This window comes from Dendropsophus ebraccatus, chromosome 3, assembly GCF_027789765.1.
Source record: "Dendropsophus ebraccatus isolate aDenEbr1 chromosome 3, aDenEbr1.pat, whole genome shotgun sequence".
NCBI lineage: Eukaryota > Metazoa > Chordata > Amphibia > Anura > Hylidae > Dendropsophus > Dendropsophus ebraccatus.
Genome location: NC_091456.1, coordinates 44,874,825 through 44,897,722, shown reverse-complemented (window position 1 = coordinate 44,897,722; position 22,898 = coordinate 44,874,825). Strand labels below are relative to the sequence as shown.

The 22,898-nt window shown below is 40.7% G+C and overlaps 1 protein-coding gene across 1 annotated transcript in view; it reads left to right on the top strand.

The window, feature by feature from the left end:
- The first annotated feature begins 581 nt into the window (after nt 1-581).
- The window catches only part of LOC138785550 (uncharacterized), a 104,766-nt gene continuing 82,449 nt past the window's right edge, over nt 582-22,898 (top strand). The window contains exon 1 of the mRNA XM_069961606.1: nt 582-700. Within this exon, the coding sequence (XP_069817707.1) occupies nt 635-700 (66 nt within the window). The 5' untranslated portion in view covers nt 582-634. The remainder of the gene's footprint in view (nt 701-22,898) is intronic.

Sequence of the window (22,898 nt, the reverse complement as noted above, 5' to 3'; positions counted from 1 at the left end):
AAAATAACAAAGTAGCATACTTACCCAGCCTTCTCCCCTGCTGCTTTCATCTTCCTGAGCATCTGATCCCTGCTACAGTGTTCTTTGTGCTTCTTTTGACATGCCATGTGGACAAGGACTGCCCACTCTGCCAATAACTACACTGATCAGGCGGTTCCAGTTCACATGAAATGTCACAGGATCCATGAGGAGGAACACTGAAGGGACTGGAGCTGGGGAGCAGGCTGGGTAAGTATACTTGTCTGTTATTTTCCCTGCAGTCCCAGCAACATATCAACAAGCCCTCCCTGCCCAAAAAAAAAACCCTTTAGCTTTTTCTAATCCCACTGTTCACCCACATGACTGGCGTTGTGACATTTAATTGCTATAGCTGTGTAGACTAGGCCTATTCACTTATATGAGGTAGTTCATTTAAGGCTCATAGAGATAAACAGGGGAAGTGACTACTGATCAACACATCAGCAGTAAAGGCATGTGGTCTCACGGCTAAGATACAACTGTAGTGATGTCAGTGAGGAGGTGGGCCACTTGCTTTTCAATAGAACATGCCAGGACTTGTGCTGTAAGTAAGTATTAAGAAAGTGCTTAAGGACGTTTGGAAGAACTTAGCACTTTTGATCAAGAGCATACTTGGATGTTTGTGCTTACTTCTCCAATAAACAAGTGGAAATGTTTCGATGAAACACAGAGGTTTATTAAGGTGAGTACACATTTACTTACTATAATTCTTCATCCAGCAGCTATGTCCCTAGGACAGTTAGAGTAATATGCCAGGTGGGGGTCCTGTAACTAGGAGATGATTAGAAGAGCTATAGGGGGGGTTCCGTTTCTGAGCACTTTCACTAATGAGATAGAAATAGGATGGCGGAAGATGATAGAGCAATTTGTTAAAATGGAAAAACAGATTGAATTTATTTAGAATAATAAATTGAGGTTATCTTAGGAAATCAGCAATATTGGGACTCAATGGAATAAATCACTAAATGGAAAAAGAATGGGATTATGAAGGTAGTCATACAGATTACTGACTGAGCACTTGAATTTGTAATTTATAGGACTAATATGATGGGATTTACAGTTCTGTAGCCAAGCTCAGCCCTCTTAAAAACACAGCTAAATGCACATGGTTTCCAATATATACAGCTAGGCATGACCGACTATACAGTCTCTGTAATACAAAATGCACTTTGTATGAGGAAAAGGGAGGATGTATCTGTGAATATGATCGAATCAGCATATAAGTTATATTAGAAACATACAATATGTGAGCAATAAGGACTAATTGCCTCTTTCTGTGTAAGATAAGTAATTTACTGTACAAGATTATACCATATATATATATATATATATATATATATATATCTGCTTTCCAAGACAATTCAGTGGTTGTATAGTAAATATCTCTAGATGTCTCTATATGTTCTCTCTCTGTTATATGTGTGTATCAAATAAACAGGTAAAAATAAATATAACAACAATGACATAACATAGATACAGCTAATTAGAGTTTTACTTAAAGGGGTAGTGCGGCGCTAAAAAATTATTCACAGAATAACACACATTACAAAGTTATACAACTTTGTAATGTATTTTATGTCTGTGAATCGCCCCCTTCCCTGTGTCCCCCCACCCCCGCACGTGTACCCGGAAGTGTGGTGCATTATACATTACCTGATCCGTGTCGAGGGCCAAACGTCATCTTTGGACGGACGGCCGAATCCTTGCCGCCGTCCCCCCTCCGCTGCCTCACAACTGTGCTCAGCCGCGATTGGCTGAGCACAGTTATGCTCAGCCAATCGCGGCTGTAAGAACATCATGTATGTGGTTTAACATTCTCCTTACATGGCCACGGGGCAGGGGTTTTACTAAACTGAATAATAAGGCCCCTTACCCAGATTTCGTAATGTATTTCTGGATGTTTTGCATGGCAACCCGTACCAGCGCCAGCACCCTGGTCCTTTAACTGTACACATTTCTAATCAGGAGCACATACAGTTAAATGTGGTGCTGTGACTGACCGACCCCATCAATCACTCTTGTGGCCGGGGGCAGTATTATGCCTCCAGCCACAAGAGGCCGCTACTTTTCCCCCAAAGCTGCGGCAAACAAGTGACATCACTCGTGCGCACATATCGCCAGGGGATCGAAGGAGAAGCCACTGCAGCCGGTCGCAGTGATTTTTTTTTTTATACTAATCCGTTTTTACAACCAGGAAACACTGATGGTTTTCTGAAGCCTCCTGAAAAGCTTCAGGATCAGTGATTCCTGATCGCTGAGGCGCTGTAGAAAAGCGAATTGGAGCTCTGTTAAGTCTGTTTGGAGGGTAAAGAATTATTTTTAAAACAGGTCATATAACTCTCTCTTAACAGAGTAGATTAAAAGCACTGTTGCCTTACAGCACAAGGGTCTTGGGTTTAAATTCAACCAAGGGTAATGTATGTTCTCCCAGTGTTTGTGTAGGTTTCATCTCACTCTCCAAAAACATTTTGATAGGACAATTGGCTTTCTGTGAAATTGGCTCTAGTGTCTATGGGGGGAGATTTATCAAACATGGTGTAAAGTGAAACTGGTCCAGTTGCCCCTAGCAACCAATCAGATTCCACCTTTCATTTTCCAAAGAGTCTGTGAGGAATGTAAGGTGGAATCTGATTGGTTACTAGGGGCAACTAAGCCAGTTTCACTTTACACCATGTTTAAATAATCTCCCCCTATGCGTCTAAAATTGGTCAATTTAGATCTGATTGTGAGCCTTAAAAAATTGTGAAAGTACATGAGTCCTAAAAAATCAAATAGTGAAAGAAAGGGGGAGGGGGGGTTTACTGATTATCATTAAAGGACCCAGTGGTGTATGTAAATTTATTTTCAGGTATTCATCATGGGAAAAAGTCGACTAATCAGCTCTCCTTCATAGAGGAAAAAACAATGTCATACTACCTAAAGCAAAGTCTCTTCAAAAAGGGGGAGGCATCCATGTGTAGACAGCTGTTTTGGGGTGCTTGCCCCTTATTACTACAGAGCAGAGTCTGAACTGCATCTAAGGCATCTCTTTCCCTACCACCGCCCTGCTCTGTAGTGATGAGAGACGAGAACCCCAAAACACCTCTTACATATTGTTGTTTTCTCCTTTGGCCTAGTATAAAATAGTTTCTTGTAAGGGAAAGAGAATTTGCCTGAAGGCTTAATGAGAGTCACATAAGCAGCATATATATCGGGATCAACAACAAAAGGAAAATAATGATGTCTAATTAAAAGATAATGCAGTGGTCACAATGAGCAGATGGAACACAAAATTGCTGTTTGGTGCGTAAACTTATTGATGTGCGATGTGTATCTATATTACATCATATGTACTCAACTGGATAGTTTACATGGATTGATTCTCATCTATGATTCGTTAAATATGGAATGGTAACATAGACAACATTATATCATAAGAAACGCACTTGAAGCTCATTTTAATAAAGGCATATTTTCAGAAGTTTAAATAAACCTGTCATATTTTTCATCTGCATTTATTGTATATGCAGGGAAAGTCCATGCTAAATATATCCATAGGATTACATTAGCCAAATGGAGGCCAGAAGAGTTTTCTTATGTCTGTCTCTAGTTCAGTACTGTAGAGCTATAGAATAGCGTGGTAGACTGTGTTGTTCAAAGACAGATTAATAAAAGTGATAATACAATAGCCTGTACGTTATGGGAGCACTGAGGAAGCATCTATTTAATGTATAAGTCATAACAGTTTTCAAAGCTTTCTATGTTGTACCTGTCAAATGGATGCCTGTGATGTGACAGCAGCACCTGTCAGCGATAGACTGCTAAGGTATCTAACTAATGGTGCGCTTACACGGAACGATTATTGTTCGAATTTTCACAATAACGATTGCATTTGAGCGATAATCGTTCAGTGTAAACACAGCGAACGATCAAGCAACGAGTGAGAAATCGCTCATTGTGATCTTTCAACATGTTCTCAAATCGTTGTTGGTCATTCGCTAAAAATTCTCAGATCGCTTCGTGTAAATAGCATTTCAAAGATTCGCCCTATGTGTGAGATGGGCTTAAAGGAGAAGTCCGGTGAAAATTTTTATTAAAGTATTGTATTGCCCCCCAAAAGTTAAATAAATCACCAATATACACTTATTACGGGAAATGCTTATAAAGTGTTTTCTTCCCTGCACTTAATACTGCATCAAGGCTTCACTTCCTGGATAACATGGTAATGTCACTTCCTGGATAACATGGCGATGTCACTTCCTTGATAACATGGTGATTTTACGCCCTGACTCCCAGAGCTGTCCGGGCTGTGGCTGCTGGAGAGGATGATGGCAGAGGGATGCTCAGTGTCCCTCCAGTGCCCTGTGTCCCTCAGTGTCCCCCTGCCATCATCCTCTCCAGCAGCTACAGCCCGCACAGCGCTGGGAGTCGGGTCGTGACATCAACATGTTATCCAGGAAGTGACATTATCATGTTATCCAGGAAGTGAAGCCTTGATGCAGTAGTAAGTGCTGGGAAAAAAGCACTTTATAAGCATTTCCCGTAATAAGTGTATATTGGTGAGTTGTATAACTTTGGGGGGGGGGGGGGGGGGGCAAAACAATACTTAAATAAACATTTTTTGCCAGACTTCTCCTTTAAGTGGTCCTAAAAACCATCGCATTAATGATTTTTCTAACTATTTTTCTAAAGATTTGTCTAAACGCTGATCGTTATGAAAAACCAAATAGTTGCTTCCGATCGATTGGGTGAATTATCGCTTCATGTAAACAGACCATAAGGGAAATGTAACAACGCATCTGTTCTGGGCCGTACATGTACAACACAATTGAAGGTAGTTATGCTCAGTGCAGTAGAGTATTTACGACACATGAGCACAGATGCGGAGGCCATGTGATGGTTTAGCCCATTATCAATCACACCCGTGCTCCCTCCACAGCTGCAGAGACCAGTGCTTGCGCTTTGGCAGTCTAACGCCATATTTAATCAATAGTGACTAATTGCTGTATCTATGAGGTTGCCCATTAGAAACCCTGCAATGCAATGTGACTGTTCTGCTGGAATGATTGACAGGCAGAGAGACCCATTAGTGTCTCTGTGCCTGTTTATTTTTTTTATTTATAAGATGGGAAAAGGGGGTGATTTAAACTTTTATTATGGGATGGAATTTTTCATTAATGAAAAACTTTTTTTTAAATCTGTAACTTGGTGGACTATGACCACTGCACTATCTTTCAGAGAAATCAATGCAGTATATATGTACTGCATTGATCTCTGAGATCGGTGCTCGATTACTATCATTGCAGTGCCCCAGATGTGGATTTTTCAAGCCATTTAACTTTTGATAGCGGCATTTTGTGTGAACCACCTAAATATTTTACAAAGTTCTTAAATCGATTGACAAGTTCCTGAATCCTACGATAAATTTTATAAAGGTGCTGTTTTGAAAATGTGCTTTGTAGGGGTTTCTAGTTTACAGGTCTCTAAAATCCACCTCTTAAATGGATTTCTCCCTAAATTTTGAAATCTTCATGAAAACTTACAAGTCACCCTATAATGCTTTAAAAAAGGAAAAGGACACTTACCGAATGATGCCAACAAAAAGCAGACATATTGTAATTGTTATTATCAACTCTTTTATATGGCATGGCTGTCTTTTATACAAGCAAAAATTTTGAAAAGAGCAAATTTACACTACCCCATGTGACCCATGTAGTAGAGGTCACGTTGGCCCTGTTTTCAGAGCTTTGGTCTCTCCACAGGGAAATTGAGTGACCACACATGGCCTTTGAATAAATGTTGTAATAGCTTATGGATTCATTTGATGTCTACATCAGGCGCTTCTTACAGGATATACACTAAATGGAAAGATAAAAAAAAAAATCTGACATAACACAAGGCCTTTTCAGGCAATATCTGTAGCTGCTAGTCTTATTGATTTCTATAAAACCCTAGTAAGTGGAGAAACTAGTTATTTCCTCATTTATTGACATTATAATTGATTAAATTCCCCAGCATTCTGTGTTGAAAAAAAAAAAACTCTTACCTTGTAGGGCAATTGCCTTTGTCTGTCAGACATATGTTCGCAATGAACGAGTAACGTTTGATCCCTGGTACCATATCATGCTTCACACTTGACAGGTTAAGATTCAATCAAGGATGTTCCTGCACAGTGACAGGAGGGTTAAGTGGAGGGCTGTCAGCAGTCCCTGAGAGATGGAAAAGATCAAGTGCATGACACTGGGTGACTGAGAACTTATTCAGATGAAATCTAATATGATTAACAGGAAGTAACCATCAGACATCTACTTCTTGCCCTAGAAACAGGAGGAATCCAGGAGAAAGCACGCAATAATTGAACATAGCTGATTTCAGGAATACAGTCAAGTTCTCATTTTGGCTGGAGTCATGCTTTTATTCTATCTTTAGGATTCTCCTTGAAATAGAACATAAAGAATGTGGTCCGATCTTTATCACGGTGTCACGTGACTACTCCGAGAATGAGAGCTGATGTGAATCAATTGTGTAGATCTCAGATGATCAACATAGCTGACAAGTAATTAAACAGCATACAAAACCTAGAGGTATCCACAAAGGTAAGAAGAGGCCATGGGAAGAAGAGGTCACTAAGAATAGGAGCAATAATAAAGACAAGATATACAGATATTGTAGGAGGGAATATTCCTTCAAATGTGTTTGCAGGACCAGCAGTACTTTTTAATGGCAGCCTTCATAATACCATACAATGTAATAGGAAACCAAAATTTTTTTTTTTTTTGTAGGGTAGAATTGAAAACAAAACCAAACACAATTCAATCCAAGTTTTTTGGCATATCAAATTTATTCCGCAGGTTAGTACGATTACAATTTATGTAGTTTAGTCGTGTTCTACTAGTTTGCAAAACTTTTTATTAAATTATATTTCTTGACCCCGATAAGTGTTTTTTTTTTTTGCTGTATAGGGCTTTGTGAGGGGTAATGTTTTAGACAGAGAGCTGCACTTTATAAATCCTGTGCATCTATCTCCTTTATGGGCAGTCAAAAATCATGGGCAAAATCTAGTGTCAGGTGTAGATTTCTGCGCCCGCCATATGGCAGGCACAGGTCAGGCCGGTTTCACTAAGAGGCATGCTACACTTAGTAAATCTGTTAAGGATGTCATATTTTGTATATTTAGTTAAGCCATTACAATATGGCGCTGACCTTCTAAACATGTAGAGATATTTACAATTCTTAAAGCTTATGTAAGTAAACACTAGTGCTATGTAAGTAACACTTTTCGTACCTCAGCCAATGAAGTACTGACATGAGTAGAAGAACACACACTCCCAGAATATATAAACTGGCTGCCATCTTTGAATAAAGGAGATCCACCTTAACCATCAGTGTGTCGGGATGTTTGATTTTCAGTGCGCACCATAAACTTATAACTTGTAATTTGGAACAGACTGTCAATATGACAGCACTCTTGAGGTGCTTCCATAACAAATCCAGTTGGGTAAGTGGAGGCGGGGCCTAATTTAAGAGCTTTGTATGAGTAAGCCAGTCTTCATAAATGTCTCCCACAATATTATACTATAAATATGGGCAAGACTAAACATCCTTAAAGGGGAACTCCCGAAGGGGAAAATTATTTTCAATTAAAATTTACATTAAAGGTTATATAGATATATATAATGTATTACCATGTCTGCAGAGTTCTGTCGCACTGGTAGTTGACTAACATCCAGGAAGTGAATAAAACCAGCCCCTCGTCTACAACACTGTGGTGATTTATTCTGCTTATGTTATTGTATTGTGCATGAAGTTTTTCAACAAAGAAGCAATTTTGAAGCAGCTGCTTTATTTATCTGACGCATTTGGAATACTGAGACTAGCGACCCAGAATAGGACATTGTTCACACAGTGTTGGATATGGCACAGGATTGCTTTTTCTAATAAAATTGCCCGCCCCCTGCACTCCACTTTGACTCTTGCTTTCCCTGCCGTTGCCCCCCCCCCCCTTTTTAGGGGAGAGAGATCATGTGACCACCATTTCACTTTCAGCTTGTTGATGAGCACTTACTGACAGGGGCTGGAGAGAGGTTGGTGTGTGAGCAGGAGGACCTGGGAGGGGCGGGTCATGTTATAGGAAAAATAGGATATTCTCAGCATGCAGTGCAAAAACTACTGGGAAATGTAGTCTGATACTGGTCCACATCAAGAGGAACAACAAAGAGATATGGAGCAAGCAAAAAACTGCATCAGAGGAGCAGGACTACTGTAAAACCACATGAAGAGTGTCATGGGGGAACATAGGGTTCAGACATAGCAGAATTGCAGCAGATTTCATGCAACTAAATCTGCTGCGATACCCATACTGTCAGTTATAATAGGATTACATGCTCACAATAGAATTTCCATCCTGCTGTATGTAAAAGCTGCCCCCCCCTTAATCCGCTGCTTATTGGTCCGTGCTTTGGCCTGCTCCTATGGCTCTTGGCTCCCTGACGTCCCACTCAGCCAATCAGGGGCTGCGGTGGGACAGTGCACTGATTGGCTGAGCAGGACACCAGGGAGTCACAGAAGCAAGCGGATAAAATATTCACTGGGCTGCAGTGGGTTAAGGGGGGCGAAGTTTATATACAGCAGGAGCAGCGTGAAATCCGCTGCGATTCCGCTACATGTAAACCCACCCTTAAGAAGTTTTTGATTTTTTAATAAGCCTGCCCAGAGTTCCCCTTTAATCCACAACCGCACTGTATATGTGAATATCTTTAAATAGGTACATGCCGAAGGGTTTTGTTTACACACTGCAGAATTTGTGTAGTTTTAATATAGTTTTTCAAGGCAAAGCCTGGATCAGATCCCAAGCAGGAACAAGTGCAGTCCATCACTTCATCAGGACAGAATTTCATCCTCTGGAAGTAAACAAGAAATGTTACCATTGAATGACTGCCAGCAAAGATCCCAAAACCTGTAGGTGATTGATAAAATACAGCATGTCTAATAGTGCAATGTATAAAAGAGGATAACCTTGTTCACTGAAACTGTCAGATATATATATATCATTTTACATTCATAGAACTCCGATGTTAATACAAAAGTGATATGACATATAGAGTGATGTAAAGTAAATACAATCAGACAAAAACTAATCTTAAAGTAAAATTTACCCAAGTAAATGAACTTGTTTTTATCGTTCAGTTTTGCAAGCAATTACTCAAGGTCAAACCCTTCCACTATGTCTGACTCAAAAGGTTATTAATCTCTTTGCATTTCCACTTGTGTAATGGAACTAAGATGCCAGTAGACTGTATGATGTTTGATTTCTTATGGAAATGATTTGGAGGAGCTGTGTGATCCATGGCATGTGGATATTATAATCAGTACAACCTAGATTTAAATGTATTCTTAATCAGAAACATTCAATCACAATTGCTGTTTTGTATACACAAAGTGACTAATTCAAGTTTCCTTATGCTGCACGAAGCAAAAGGTCAGCCATAATAACAAAATACAATTACTAATGAGAATGCTATCAATTATAATCATTCTATCCTGTTCCCTTCTATAATTCTTTGGCTTGATGTGTGCGGCAATTTGACAATTTCTTGCAAAATTTTAATGTTTGTTAAAAAAAATGCTGTATTTAAATTATATATATGTGTGTATATGTAGTTGTGCTCAAAAGTTTACATACCCTGGCAGAATTTTTGCTTTCTTGTCCTTTTTTTAAGAGAATATGAATGAAAACACAAAAGCTTTTTTCCCACTCATGGTTAGTGGTTGGGTGAACCCGTTTATTGTCAAACTCATAATGACAACCAAAAATCATAATGACAACCAAAAACATCCAAATGACCCTGATCAAAAGGTTACATAACCAAGTTCTTAATACCGTGTATTGCCCACTCTAACATCAATGACAGCTTGAAATCTTTTGTGGTAATTGTGAATGAGGCTCCTTATTTTCTCAGATGCTAAGGCTATCTTCACATTACGTGAACGACCGGCCGTTCCGTGACTTAAGTACTGGCCGGATGATCTTTCCGGTCGCAGGGTTCGGATGCCGGAACATCAGCGCGCGCCCGCATCAGAACCTCCCACAGCACACAATGAAGCAAGTGGCCGGAGCCGCTTGCTTCATAGAGTGAACCGACAGGGTTTCCTACAGCCGCAATTCATTGAATTGCGGCCGCAGAAAACGGACATGTCAGTTATTTGCGGCGCAGCACGGGATCCCAGCCAGAGCGTATACGATGTGTATACGCTTCGGCCGGGATCCCATAGATCAATAGGCAGTGTTCACAGGCGCATAAAGTTATACATAGTGTGAACATAGCCTAAAGCTGCCCATTCTTCTTGGCAAAAAGCCTCCAGTTCCTGTAAATTCCTGAACTGTCTTGCATGAACTGCAGGCTTGAGATTTCCCCAGAGTGGCTCAATGATATTGAGGTCAGTAGACTCAGAGGGCCACACCAGAACCTTCACTTTGTTCTGATATCCAAGGAACTGATAAAGCCAGTTAGCAGTGTTCAAACTGTTATTAACAAATGGAAAATCAGCGGCTCTGTAAAAACCAAACCACAGTCAGGTAGACCAACACAAATTTCGGCCACAACTGCCAGGAAAATAGTTTGGGATGCAAAGGAAAACCCAAAAATAACATCAGCTGAAATACAGGGCTCTCTGAAAAATAGCTGTGTGGCACAATAAGGAGGCACTTAAAGAAAAATGGGCTGAATGGTTGCTTTGCCATAAGAAAGCCATTACTGCATAAATGCCACAAAGTATCTTGCTTACAATATGGCAAACAGCACAGAGACAAGCCTCAAAACTTCTGGAACAAGTTAATTTGGAGTGATGAGACCAAAATCAAACTTTTTGGCCACAATCATAAATGTTACATTTAGAGAGGTGACAACAAGGCCTCTCATGAAAGGAACACAATTCATACTGTAAAGCACAAGTCATTGGCTGCAGCAGAACAAAGTGAAAGTTCTGGAGTGGCCATCTAAGTCACCTGACCTCTATATCATTGAGCCACTCTGGGGAGATCTCAAGTGCGCAGTTCATGCAAGACAGCCCAAGAATTTACAGGAACTGGAGACTTTTTGCCAAGAAAAATAGGCAGCTTTACCATCTGAGAAAATAAAGAGCCTCATCCACGACTACCACAAAAGACTTCAAGACATTATTGATATTAGAGGGGGCAATACACGGTATGTAACATTTTGATCAGAGTCATTTGGATGTTTTCGGTTGTAAATATGATTTAAAAAGAGAAATCACAGTAGTTTGACAATAAATGGTTTCACTTAACAACTTACCAAAAGTTTGTGTTTTCCTTCATATTCGCTGAAAAAAAGAGATATTCTGCTATTTTGCAAATTTAATTTTTTTTAAACATGTAAACAAGCATACATAATTGCTTAGATTAGTACAAAATGGACTAAAATCTGCCGGTATCTTAATGTAGAGTTTTCTGTTAAACTTTAAGGCACAGCTTCAGCTACTTTCTTTTTTTTTTTTTTAATCCATCTGCAGACCTATAAAACAACTTAATGTCAAAGCAGAACCTGGCCCCAGATAAATATGACTTCCTAGACTCGCACACAACCTCTTTATATTTCCAGCACAATGCGACCATTAATAAATTGTTTCTTTTCCACCCATTTGCTAAATTAATATAGGCAAAAAGTCATTGCTCAATAAGCGCTGAGGGCTAGAGTATAGAGAAATAAAAATGTATTTCTAAAGTGGGTTAGAGACACTGGCGTAAAAAATAAATAAATGCTAGGTTTAGTTATGGAACTCTCAGTCCTAGGTGGATTTATCAATTTATTGTGTCCTTAGATGCCTCCCTGGAGCCCCTGTGCTAGACCCTAATTACTGCCGGGGACGGATTTCTAGGCACATCAGGGAGTAGGAGGTTAGTAATAATATGATGTAGTTTGTTCACTCTCAATGCGTATAGGATTGCAGTTGTCTATCATTACTCCAAATACTAATGAAAAGAAAAACTATATATAAAAAGAAAAGATTATTGCAAGTGGTCAACCACAGCTGACATCTAGTATGTTACCGGTGAGAGGCCCCCCGCAAATGAGTGTATTACATGCGTATTTTATCATCGTATTATGGACACAAGTCCTGCAGCCTGACTGCAGTCTATGGACCCAAACTGATACTTACATCCATAATATAGCTGCAAGAATGCACATGCACTATGATCCGGCCCTCCATTGCACATATATGTTGACAAGCCATCAAAATCAGGTCCCAACATACACCTGCACAGGTTTTTACACACACTGGAAGGTATAGCAATATGTGTGGGAAATGACCCTAATGTTGTCACCAGCTGACTACATTTGGCCCATTGAAGTAAATGGGGCCCATAGCTCTCAGTGCAGGTATACGTTGGCGCCAGATTTTTTATTTTTCTAATGATATGCTACATATGGTGACATTTCTCTCTGTGCACACACTATATAAAACAAATATTTTCTTACAAAGTAAGCACAGATGCCTGTTTTTAGACTTTAAAGCAACTCTGTACCCACAATCTGACCCCCCCCCCCCCCCAAACTGCTTGTACCTTTGGATAGCTGCTTTAAATCCAAGATCTGTCCTGTGGTCCGTTCGGCAGGTGATGCAGTTATTGTCCTAAAATACAACTTTTAAACTTGCAGCCCTGTGCCAAACTGGCATGGCCTAGAGTGTCTGTGCATTAGGTTGGCACAACCTCTCCGTCCCTCTTTCCCACCCATCATTAGGAATGCTCCAGGCAGATTGTCTCCTATTCATCAGCTGTGAGAACACGGCACATGGGCTTGATCATTAAGGCACCTGTGCACTGTTCACTGCAGAGGAATAGGAAATATCCTGCCAGTGGCATTCCTAATGGTAAAGAGGGTGGGGAGGAGGGACGGAGGGGTGGTGCAAGGTTAGGGCACAGACACTCTAGGCCATGCCAGTCTGACACAGGGCTGCAAGTTTAAAAGTAGTTTTTTAGGACAATAACTGCATCACCTGCCGAACAGATCCCAGGACAGATCTTGGATTAAAAGCAGCTATGCGAAGGTACAAGCAGTTTGGGGGGGACAGATTGTGTCTACAGAGTTGCTTTAATGTAGCACTGTTCAAGTGAATAGGAGCTTAGCCGCATTGCCACTGCCACCGCACAACGTATAGAGACAAACTCTGTACACTGTGTAGTATGGTGCTAAATAGCTGATAAGAGTGTGTTTCATGTGTTGTCACCCAATCAGTTCATTTTGCCCAGTAAAAACTCCTTTATTTGCATGCACAGAAAACAGGGGAAGTGTTCGGCTGCGTACTTCTCTCTACACTCATTCTACCAATTGGTCGGTACACTTAGGCCCCAACTGATTTAAGTACATGTCGAAAGTTTTTTAAAGCGACCATGTACTGTAAAGGGAAATCTATGTCAGCTCTGTGCTGGTGTAGATTTCCGCTATGGTTTACACCAGGTCATTGGTGTAAATCATAGTAAATCTGGTGGGTCATGCCCCTTTTATTCTGTGCTCCACCCACTTTTTCCTTTGCAAGTGTGACGTCAATCACCCAAAAACTGTTTTTTTTTCCCCCTTATTTCCTTAGTATAAAACATTGATAAATTCCCTCTACTTTTACAAACAGTGAAGCTCCCTCAGCTAGCTGTTCCCTATGCTGTAAAAAAGGGATCACTTTTGATCTTGGGGTAACCATGTTTGATACTTTTCAGTTTATGTTTTTCGAAGTGATGTGGTGGTATCATGTCTTTGTTAGCTGTTGTAAGACAATGTAAATCTGCTGTGATGAACATACACATATGGTCGGGAAGAACTACCGCTATAGCAACCATAGAGGCTACTATATTTATTCCATGGTTATTAGTGATTATTTATTCCACATGGTGGAACACAATAAATGAAAAATACCCTGTGTAGGAATTGCCTTTTTTCTGGTCACATCATATAATGGAAAACAATAAATGAAAGGCAATTGAACAGTCTCATCTACCACAATATGATGAAAAACACAGTTTATCCAGTGAAAAATGAGCCAATATCTCTGTTTATGGTATATAAAGATGTTATTAAAGGGGTACTCCGGTGAAAACGTTTTTCTTTCAAATTAACTGGTATGAGAAAGTTATACAGCTTTGTAATTTACTTCTATTTAAAAATCTCAAGTCTTCCCATACTTATCAGCTGCTGTATGTGCGGTGAGGCGTGGGGAGTGTTGGTATTTGGTGTAAACTCTCGCCAGGTCAGCTGTTACGTTGGTGTGGTAGCTGAGTGGGTCTAGGGTCACTTTGACACTTGTCACGGTAGCCTGGAGTGGTATAGAGCCCACCCCAGACAGTTTGGAGACTTACCAGTACTTGAATAAGAATTAACCTTAAAGAGAACCAATCATCTGAAATTAACTGCCCCTATAATAAAAGTTTCTCTCTCCCTAAGTCTATTCCTGAAGATACAGACTGCCTTTGCAGTCTGTATCTTATACTGTACCCAATCCTGTATAGCGGTGTAAGTATTGCTGGGCACCACCATCTTGATGACGTCACTTGCGTTCCAGCGGTGCGTTCCAGTGGTGGAACGCAACTGACGTCATGAAGATGGCGGTGCCCGGGAATACTGCACCACTATACAGGATTAGGTAAAGTATAAGCAAAGGCAGTCTGTATCTCCATGAAGTCTACTTATAAAGATACAGACTGCCTTTGCAGTCTGTATCTTATACTTTACCTACTCCCCTGTTGCGGTGCAGTAATGCCGGGCGCCATCTTGATGACGTCATTTGCGTTCCAGCGGTGCGTTCCAGTCATCAAGATGGCGCCCGGCACACTATACCGGTACACAGGATTAGGTAGAGTATAAGATACAGACTGCAAATGCAGTCTGTATCTTCATGAGGAAACTAATAGGTTTAATTAGGACAGATATACACAGCGATCTCGCGCTGTATAGCGCAAGATCATTGTGTATTTACAGAGCGGCGGGCAAGGGCTCATGGGAGCTCTTCCTGCCGCTCTGCATGTCGGGAGCTTCCTGTCACGCGCCGGCTCTTTTGAAAAGAGCCGGCGCGTGACAGTGAAGAGAGACATGAATAAATTAAAAACACGGACAGAAAATTTATTATTTCTATTTACAAATATTAATAAAAAAGTAATTTAAATAGAATTAAGGAATAAAAAAAAACAAAAAAAACTCTTCCATGATTGGTTCTCTTTAAGCGTAGTGATGTGTGTGCGGGTGCAGAAGAGACAAGCCAGAGATCAGTGCTTCAGTAAAATAGACCAGTTTCCTAAGGATAACCTTAGTACAATACAGAGAATTCTGGTAGCAACAATACAGTCATGTGTAATACAACAGTTACAATCTTGTAGTTGAGGTAGAGATCATGTACTTGTAGTAAGAAGGTTCTTTGCAGGAGAGAGAGTAGAGGAGAGGGGTTGCCAGAGGGGTTGCCAGAGGGGTCCTGCCCAACGTAGAAGTGTACTCTGCCTCAACAGTAGAGTCGTGTAGTAGGAGAGAATAGAGAAAACTCATACTCACGGATGACTTTCTAGTCTTGACCGCCTTTTGCCCCCCCTAGTTGCAAGCTACCAAGGCCATGTTATCTGGGTTGAGCAGACTCCCAAGACTTCCCAGTTGTCCTGCCCTGCGCAGTGGAATACGTAGACTTTTCCTAGTACCTAGTTCCTAGTACCACTGGGGTACCACAGTTACTCTTGCGGTAACTGCCCTGCACGGTTTAGAGAGGTTCACGGCATGGGCAAGGTGATCCCTGTTAGGCTTTTCTCCCCTTGTAGAAAGCTTAGCACTGCATAGTGGTTCTAGTGCTCATAGAAGAAATAACTTGTCACGTTTCGGCCCTGTTAAAGGACCTGGTCAAACCATGGCCTGGCTTAGCTTCTCCAGAAACTTGTTTGCTGTGCTCTTTCACACACTGAATCTAGATTTGAACTCCCTAACTCATCCCACCAGGAAATAAGTCCTAACCTCAGGGATTTCTCTAACCCTGGCTGTGAGTGGTGGACTACATGTGGGAAGAAAAAAGAGCCAAAGAAATAGGTTAGAGAAAGGAGGGAAAGCACCTGCACCCGTGATTGGTCAGAAAAACAACACATGACACATAACAGTTAACCCCTGGAAGACTTTAACTGTGCAAAGGACAGGTAACCCAGAGACACATTAGTGACACCTGATGGGAAAAATGCTAAGTACAGCGGACACCTCATCCCACTTGTGTGAGCCCGAGAGAGTTACCTTACTCAAGTGCAACAGAATTTAGCGGCCCGTACCGGGTCACTACATATGTCCTGTAGGAAGTTGAATATTCTTTTCCATCTGACACAGTGCTCTCAGCTGCCACCTCTGTCCGAAACAGGTACTGTCCAGAGCCGTAGCAAATCCCCATAAAAAAAATCTCGGACAGAGGTGGCAGCAGAGAGCACTGTGTCAAACTGAAAAGAATACACAACTTCGTACAGGTCAAATAAGTATGAGAAGACTTGAGATTTTTAAATTGAAGTGAATTACAAATCTGTACAACTTTATGACACCAGTTGATTTGAAAGAAAAACATTTTCACTGATATATCCCTTTAATAATGTCTTTATTTACCATAAATAAAGCTATTGGCTCAATAGTCACGAGATAAACTGTTTTTTATTTTTTTCATCACATTGTGGTAGATGAGACTGTTCAATTGCCTTTTATTTATTGTTTTCCATAATATGATGCGACCAGAAAATAGGCAATTCTTACACAGGGTATTTTTCATGTATTGTGTTCACCATGTGGAATAAATAACCACTAATAACCATGGAATAAATATAGTAGCCTCTATAGCTGCTATAGCAGTAGTTCTTCCCGACCATATGTGTATGTTTATTACAGCAAATTTATGTTGCCAGCTACCTAGACATGATGCCACCACATCACTTTGAAGAACATAAACTAAAAAAATATCAAACAGGGTTATTCCAAGAACAAATGTGTACCCTTTTCAACAGCATAGGGGATATCTAGCTACTGGAAGGCTGTAGATTTTTTAAATAGAAGTAAATTACACATCTATATAACTTTCTGAAACCAGTTGATCCTAAAGAAAAATATTTTTGTCCAAGTTCCCCTTTAACCCTTAGGGACACAGCCTGTTTTCATTTTTGCGCTTTCATTTTTTCCCCCTCGTATATATAAGGCCATAGCGCCTGCATTTTTCCTCCTAAAAACCCAGATGAGCCCTTAATTTTTGCGCCACTAATTGTACTTTGCAATGGCAGATGTAATTTTTGCCTAAAATATGCCATTAACACTTTTTTTTTTTTTTTTTAATGCTGTTCACCCTAGGGTAAAACTGACTTCTTATATATGTTCCTCAAGTCAGTATGATTACAACAATTTGTAACTTGTATAACTTTTATTTTATTTGATAGCTTTTAAAAAATTACAACCTTTAAAAAAAAAAAAAATGTTTCTTAAAATTACTCTATTCCCATGCTTATAGCGCTCTTATCCTTTAGTCTATGGGGCTGTGTGAGGTGTCATATTTTGCAACATGATGTGTTCTTTCTATCGGTACCTTGTTTGAATATATCCGACTTTTTGATCACTTTTTATTAAAATTTTACTAGATTTGATGGGACCAAAAATGCACAATTTTGCACTTTGGAATTTTTTTGCGCTTACGCAGTTTACCGTGCAAGATCAGGAATATGATAATTTAATAGTTCAGGTGATTACGCATGAGGCCATACCAAACATGTTTATTTATTTTTATTTATAAAATGGAAAAAGGGGGGGATTCAAACTTTTATTAGGGGAGTTTTTTTTTTTTTAAATAAAAAAACATTCTTTTTTTTTAACACACATTCTAGAAGTCCCCCTGGGGGACTGCTAGTATAACCACATTGATCTCTCATTGAGATCTATGCAGTATAGATATACTGCATAGATCCAGGAGATCATTCTTCTATTGCTCTCAGCTTCTGCAGCCGAGAGCAATAGAGTGCCGAGCTGGGATCGGCGCCATTACTGCACAGACCCCACCCCAGCACATATGCGAGGATTGCTCTTCCGCGATCGCGTCATGGAGGGGCATCCCCCCCACTAGACCATGAATGATGGAGGACTTTAATAGCTGCATCTAAATGCCTAATTAGCGGGCACGGCAGAGGTGTGACCCCCCTCTGAACTCCCCTAGTGACGCCAGGACGTACAGTAACGTCCTGGTGCATCTAGGGGTTAGGGTCAGAGTATGGCCTGTTTACTTAGTAAAAATAACTATATGAACTAAGGATCACTAGTGGCCCAGGTGGGAGAGGCAAAGCTTGCTATGGGGCCCAGCCTTTTCTAGGTATGAGCCTGCACATGGTAATGGTGTTGAAAAGAGCCACACAACTAGCACACTACAAAAACTGCATGGAAATAAAGGCAGTTTTGTAAAATCATCATCAATTTACATGGTGTATAGCAAAAATCCCCCCAAACAATGCACGCTGCAATTGTGGCACATTTCTCATGAGCCATGGGGCACTTTAATACATATGTCTCTCACATCACTCAAATGAATTACAGTGTTTACACAGTGCCACAACTTGTTCTGACGGCAGTGTTGATAAATCTGTCCTACTGTGCCCACCTTATAGTCACCTTGATGGTGAACGTGTGATCATTCCTGTCTGTATTTTTTTAACTGTTTGTGGCTTTTTGTATGTTGTATTATAGTAATCAGATTGGGTTGTAACAAGAGAAAAACTAACCTATGCAATCTAGATGAGACAAGTCAGGCATGATGGAAATGATTATATGTTAAAGGTGTTATGATAGTGAGGAGAGATTGTGCTACTTAGTTTTTTATTGGGCAGAAAAGATGACTACATCAACTACATTGTTTAATATTCTACTAATAGACAGGGCACTACTGATACAGTGTATTAGTAAATCCCCTGAGGTTATGGATCAGCATGGTTCAAATCCAGATGCCTGACATCTTATCAGCGTAAGGTCAAGTTCACACAAGTGCACTTTTTGATTTAGTTTTGTAGGTCCACATGGGTCAGATTTACAGCTGAGAATTTCTGACACAAGTTATTAAACACTTTCTATTTGAAAAATGTAAAATAAATTCTTGTAGAGAGACCTAAAGAAATATGAAAAACAAATCCTTTAAAATAAAATGGATTTTAAAAAGAATAAAAAAAAAAATCAATGGTATGCAGCTGTGACTGCTTCATTTTACTATTTCCAATCGACACAATGGGAATTTAAAGGGGAACTATCAGTAGGTTGAAGAATCTAACCTGCTGGTATGTCCCTATTGCACAGGAGCACGAAGGTATGTATGTTACCTTCATCCTCGCACCTTTCCCATGCAGTTAGTCTTTTAGGGTGCCTTTACACAGAGATATTTATCTGCCAGATATTTGAAGCCAAAGCCAGAAATGGATTTGAAAATAGGAGAAATCTCAGTCTTTCCTTTATGACCTGTTCTCTGTTTATAGTCTGTTTCTGGCTTTGGCTTCAAAAATCTGTCAGATAAATCTCTCTGTGTAAAGGCACCCTTACTCCTCAGTCCAGTAAGACTGCACTTACTACTGCATCAAGGCTTCACTTCCTGGATAACATGGTGATGTCACTTCCTGGATAACAAGGTGATGTCACAACCCGACTCCCAGAGCTGTGTGGGCTGTGGCTGCTGGAGAGGATGATGGCAGGGGGACACTGAGGGACACAGGGCACTGGAGGGACACTGAGCATCCTTCTGCCATCATTCTCTCCAGCCACAGCCACAGCCCGCACAGCTTTGGGAGTCGAGTCGTGACATCACCATTTTATCCAGGAAGTGAAGCCTTGATGCAGTAGTAAGTGCAGGGAAAAAAGCACTTTATAAGCATTTCCTGTAATATGTTTATATTGGTGATTTGTATAACTTTTCGGGGGCAGTACAATACTTTAATAAAAAAAAATTTCACCAGACTTCTTCTTTAAGGCATTATTGTAAAATTAACCAAAAATATTAAAAATTGCAAGAGAAACAATTTATCATTCTATACATTTTCTGTACAGAATATTCCTCTAGAATAGCATTTACTTTAGGGACTATCAAACCTATGAAGTATTTATTTTATGTTAGTTTAGAACTCACGAAAGTGTTTCTTTTCAAAGAAATCTTCAAGGTTACTTTGGCTAAATGCACATTACATTGTCTACTATGTTTATTTGTGCACAAGAAAAAATAAACATATACAAAGACCCCCACTATGCAAAGGGGACCCCTACTCTTTTTCTATACATAAGGCCACTGCAAGCAAAGTATATGACACAGTATGCAGTTATTTATAAATGGGACCCCATGGGTAACTGACACCACTTTATGGCATATATGTTCTGTGAGTGTATACCTCTAAGGCAGTGAATGTAGACCTTTAGATAGATTAGTTTTTCAAAGGTTGGTTTCTTCTGAAAGCATCAAGACACGGAATGAGCTCATATTAATAAGTTTAAAAGGTAAGGTCGGAAAGCCTATTGGTGGGCCGCTTCATATCCGTCATCTTAATATAACTATTTACTTCTAATGCCTGGTTACATGTTCTGTAACCTCAGCTTAATTCAGCTATATATCTATAGCACAGTATAATGACCTTGCTTTCTCAGGTTATAGCTAATGATCTTAAGAGATGTAAAACATTTCACTGTCAGTTTTCATGATGAACTGGCTCATCCTGGTAGTTCTGGGAAATGACTGTGTTTACAGACACTTATTGCTAAATAATAAAGGCTGTAATTCTATGCTTTCTGAATACAGTGGTATATAGGGGGAGATTTATCAAAATTGGTGTAAAGTAGAACTGGCTCAGTTCACCCTATCAACCAATCAAATTCCACCTTTCATTTTCCAAAGAATCTGCAAAGAATGAAAAGTGGAATCTGACTGGTTGCTAAGGGCAACTGGGCCAGTTCTACTTTACACCAGTTTGATAAATCTCCCCCATAGTGTTTAACATGGGCTTATTCAGCCAGGAGTATTGTAAGAAATGCCAATAATCGGCAAGTGTAAAAGTGACAGCGATCAGCTCAGGAGTGGAAAAATGCTCAAACCTTGGCTGATCGTGTCTTTTGGTCAGGCTTCAAAATTTATTGTTATCAGCTGCACATCTTCCTGTGTAAACAGGTCTAACACCCCTTTGGGCCAACCTCTGTAGGCGGGGTGTGTGGTTATGTAGTTCTCACCTCACTATAGCGCAGTGCCTACACCCAAATCTTGATTTAAGCTCTTTGGGTATGCAGCAGGTTGTCTTCCTTCTGCCAGGGATCGACTTGGGAAATCCCTACCCAGCTCACATACACACTCACCCCAGAGAAGGGATAACAGTGATCCTTGAGGCCCATCAATAAAGAACCAGTGAGACATGACATGCTGCCCGGTCCTTTCCTGGATTCATCTGTGTCTGTGAAAAATTTCAGAACACCCTACATTTATAAAGCTCTCAGGTTATGCTGGGAGTTGTAGTCTCTGAGAGGACAACCCTTTAATAAATCACTGTGCAAAGGCTCCTGGTGGTTGCAAGCTGTGGGTCACAACCATCAGTCCTGAAGGTCCAGCAATACATCTGTCTACAGCACCAGTTATCAGAGGATTGTCTCTTTACTGTACTACAACTCAAAGCATATCCTGAGGGCTGCAGACTGTCAGTAAATGCTGGGAGTTGTATTGCCTGCAGCTGTTGTAGTTGGGTCCTAGGTGCATCATACACTGGATGCTTTGTGGCATATAAGAATACATAGATCTGTGGGGGCTTAGTGTAGGGAACTGACCCCAGAACAGCACTAAATAACATCCACTGTACACAGATCACTATCACCTCATACAGTCATATAAAGGTAGACCCAGCTCCACACAGGTTCTGTTCACAATATAAATTACAGTGCAGTTATATCAAGTGACTAACAGGGGATGTCTTCTCTGATCAGAATCCTTTTTATTTTCTTCTCCATCTGCCCAGGGCCATTATGAGAACTTATCCGAGCTACAAATCTACAGAATCTGCCAGAGAAACATATTAGGTTCCTCACTTTGGCATCATCCTCATCTCTCCACAAACTGTACATCTGTATTGGCCCCTTTACACCCTCATTTAGTGGGTAGACTGACACTATGTGATCCCCATTATAGTATATCCCCCTCTACTTATTGATGGCCCATCTGTGTATTTCCCTCCTATAGATGGCTCCTCTGTGTAGCCTCCTTATAGATGGCCCCTCTGTGTAGCCTCCTGATAGATGGCCCCCTGTATCACCCCCCTTATAGATGCCCCCCGTGTATTCCTTCCTTCTTATAGATGGCCCCCTGTATTACCCCCCTTATAGATGGCCCCCCAGTGTATTCTCCATTATAGATGGCTCCCCTGTGTTATCCCCCTTATAGATGGCCCCCTTGTGTTGTCTCTCTTATAGATTGCACCCCTGTGTTATCCCCCTCATAGGTTGCCCCCCTTTGTTGTCCCCTTTACAGATGCCCCCCATGTTGTCCCCCTTATAGATGGCTCCTCCTCTGTTGTCCCCCTTATAGATGCCCCCTGTGTTGTCTCCCTTATAGATGGCCACCCTGTTATCCCCCTTATACTTGTCCCCCCTTATAGATGCCCCTCCAATATCCCCCTTAAAGTTTCCCCCCATGTTATCCCCCTTTTAGATGGCCCCCCTGTTATCACCCTTATAGATGCCCCCATGTTATCCGCCTTATAGATGCCCCCCAATATCCCCCTTAAAGATGTCCCCCTGTTATCCCCCTGATACATGTCCCCCTGTTATCCCCCTTATAGATTGCCCCCTGTTATCCCCCTTATAGATGCCCCCCTGTTATCCCCCTTATAGATGCCACCCTAATATCCCCCTTAC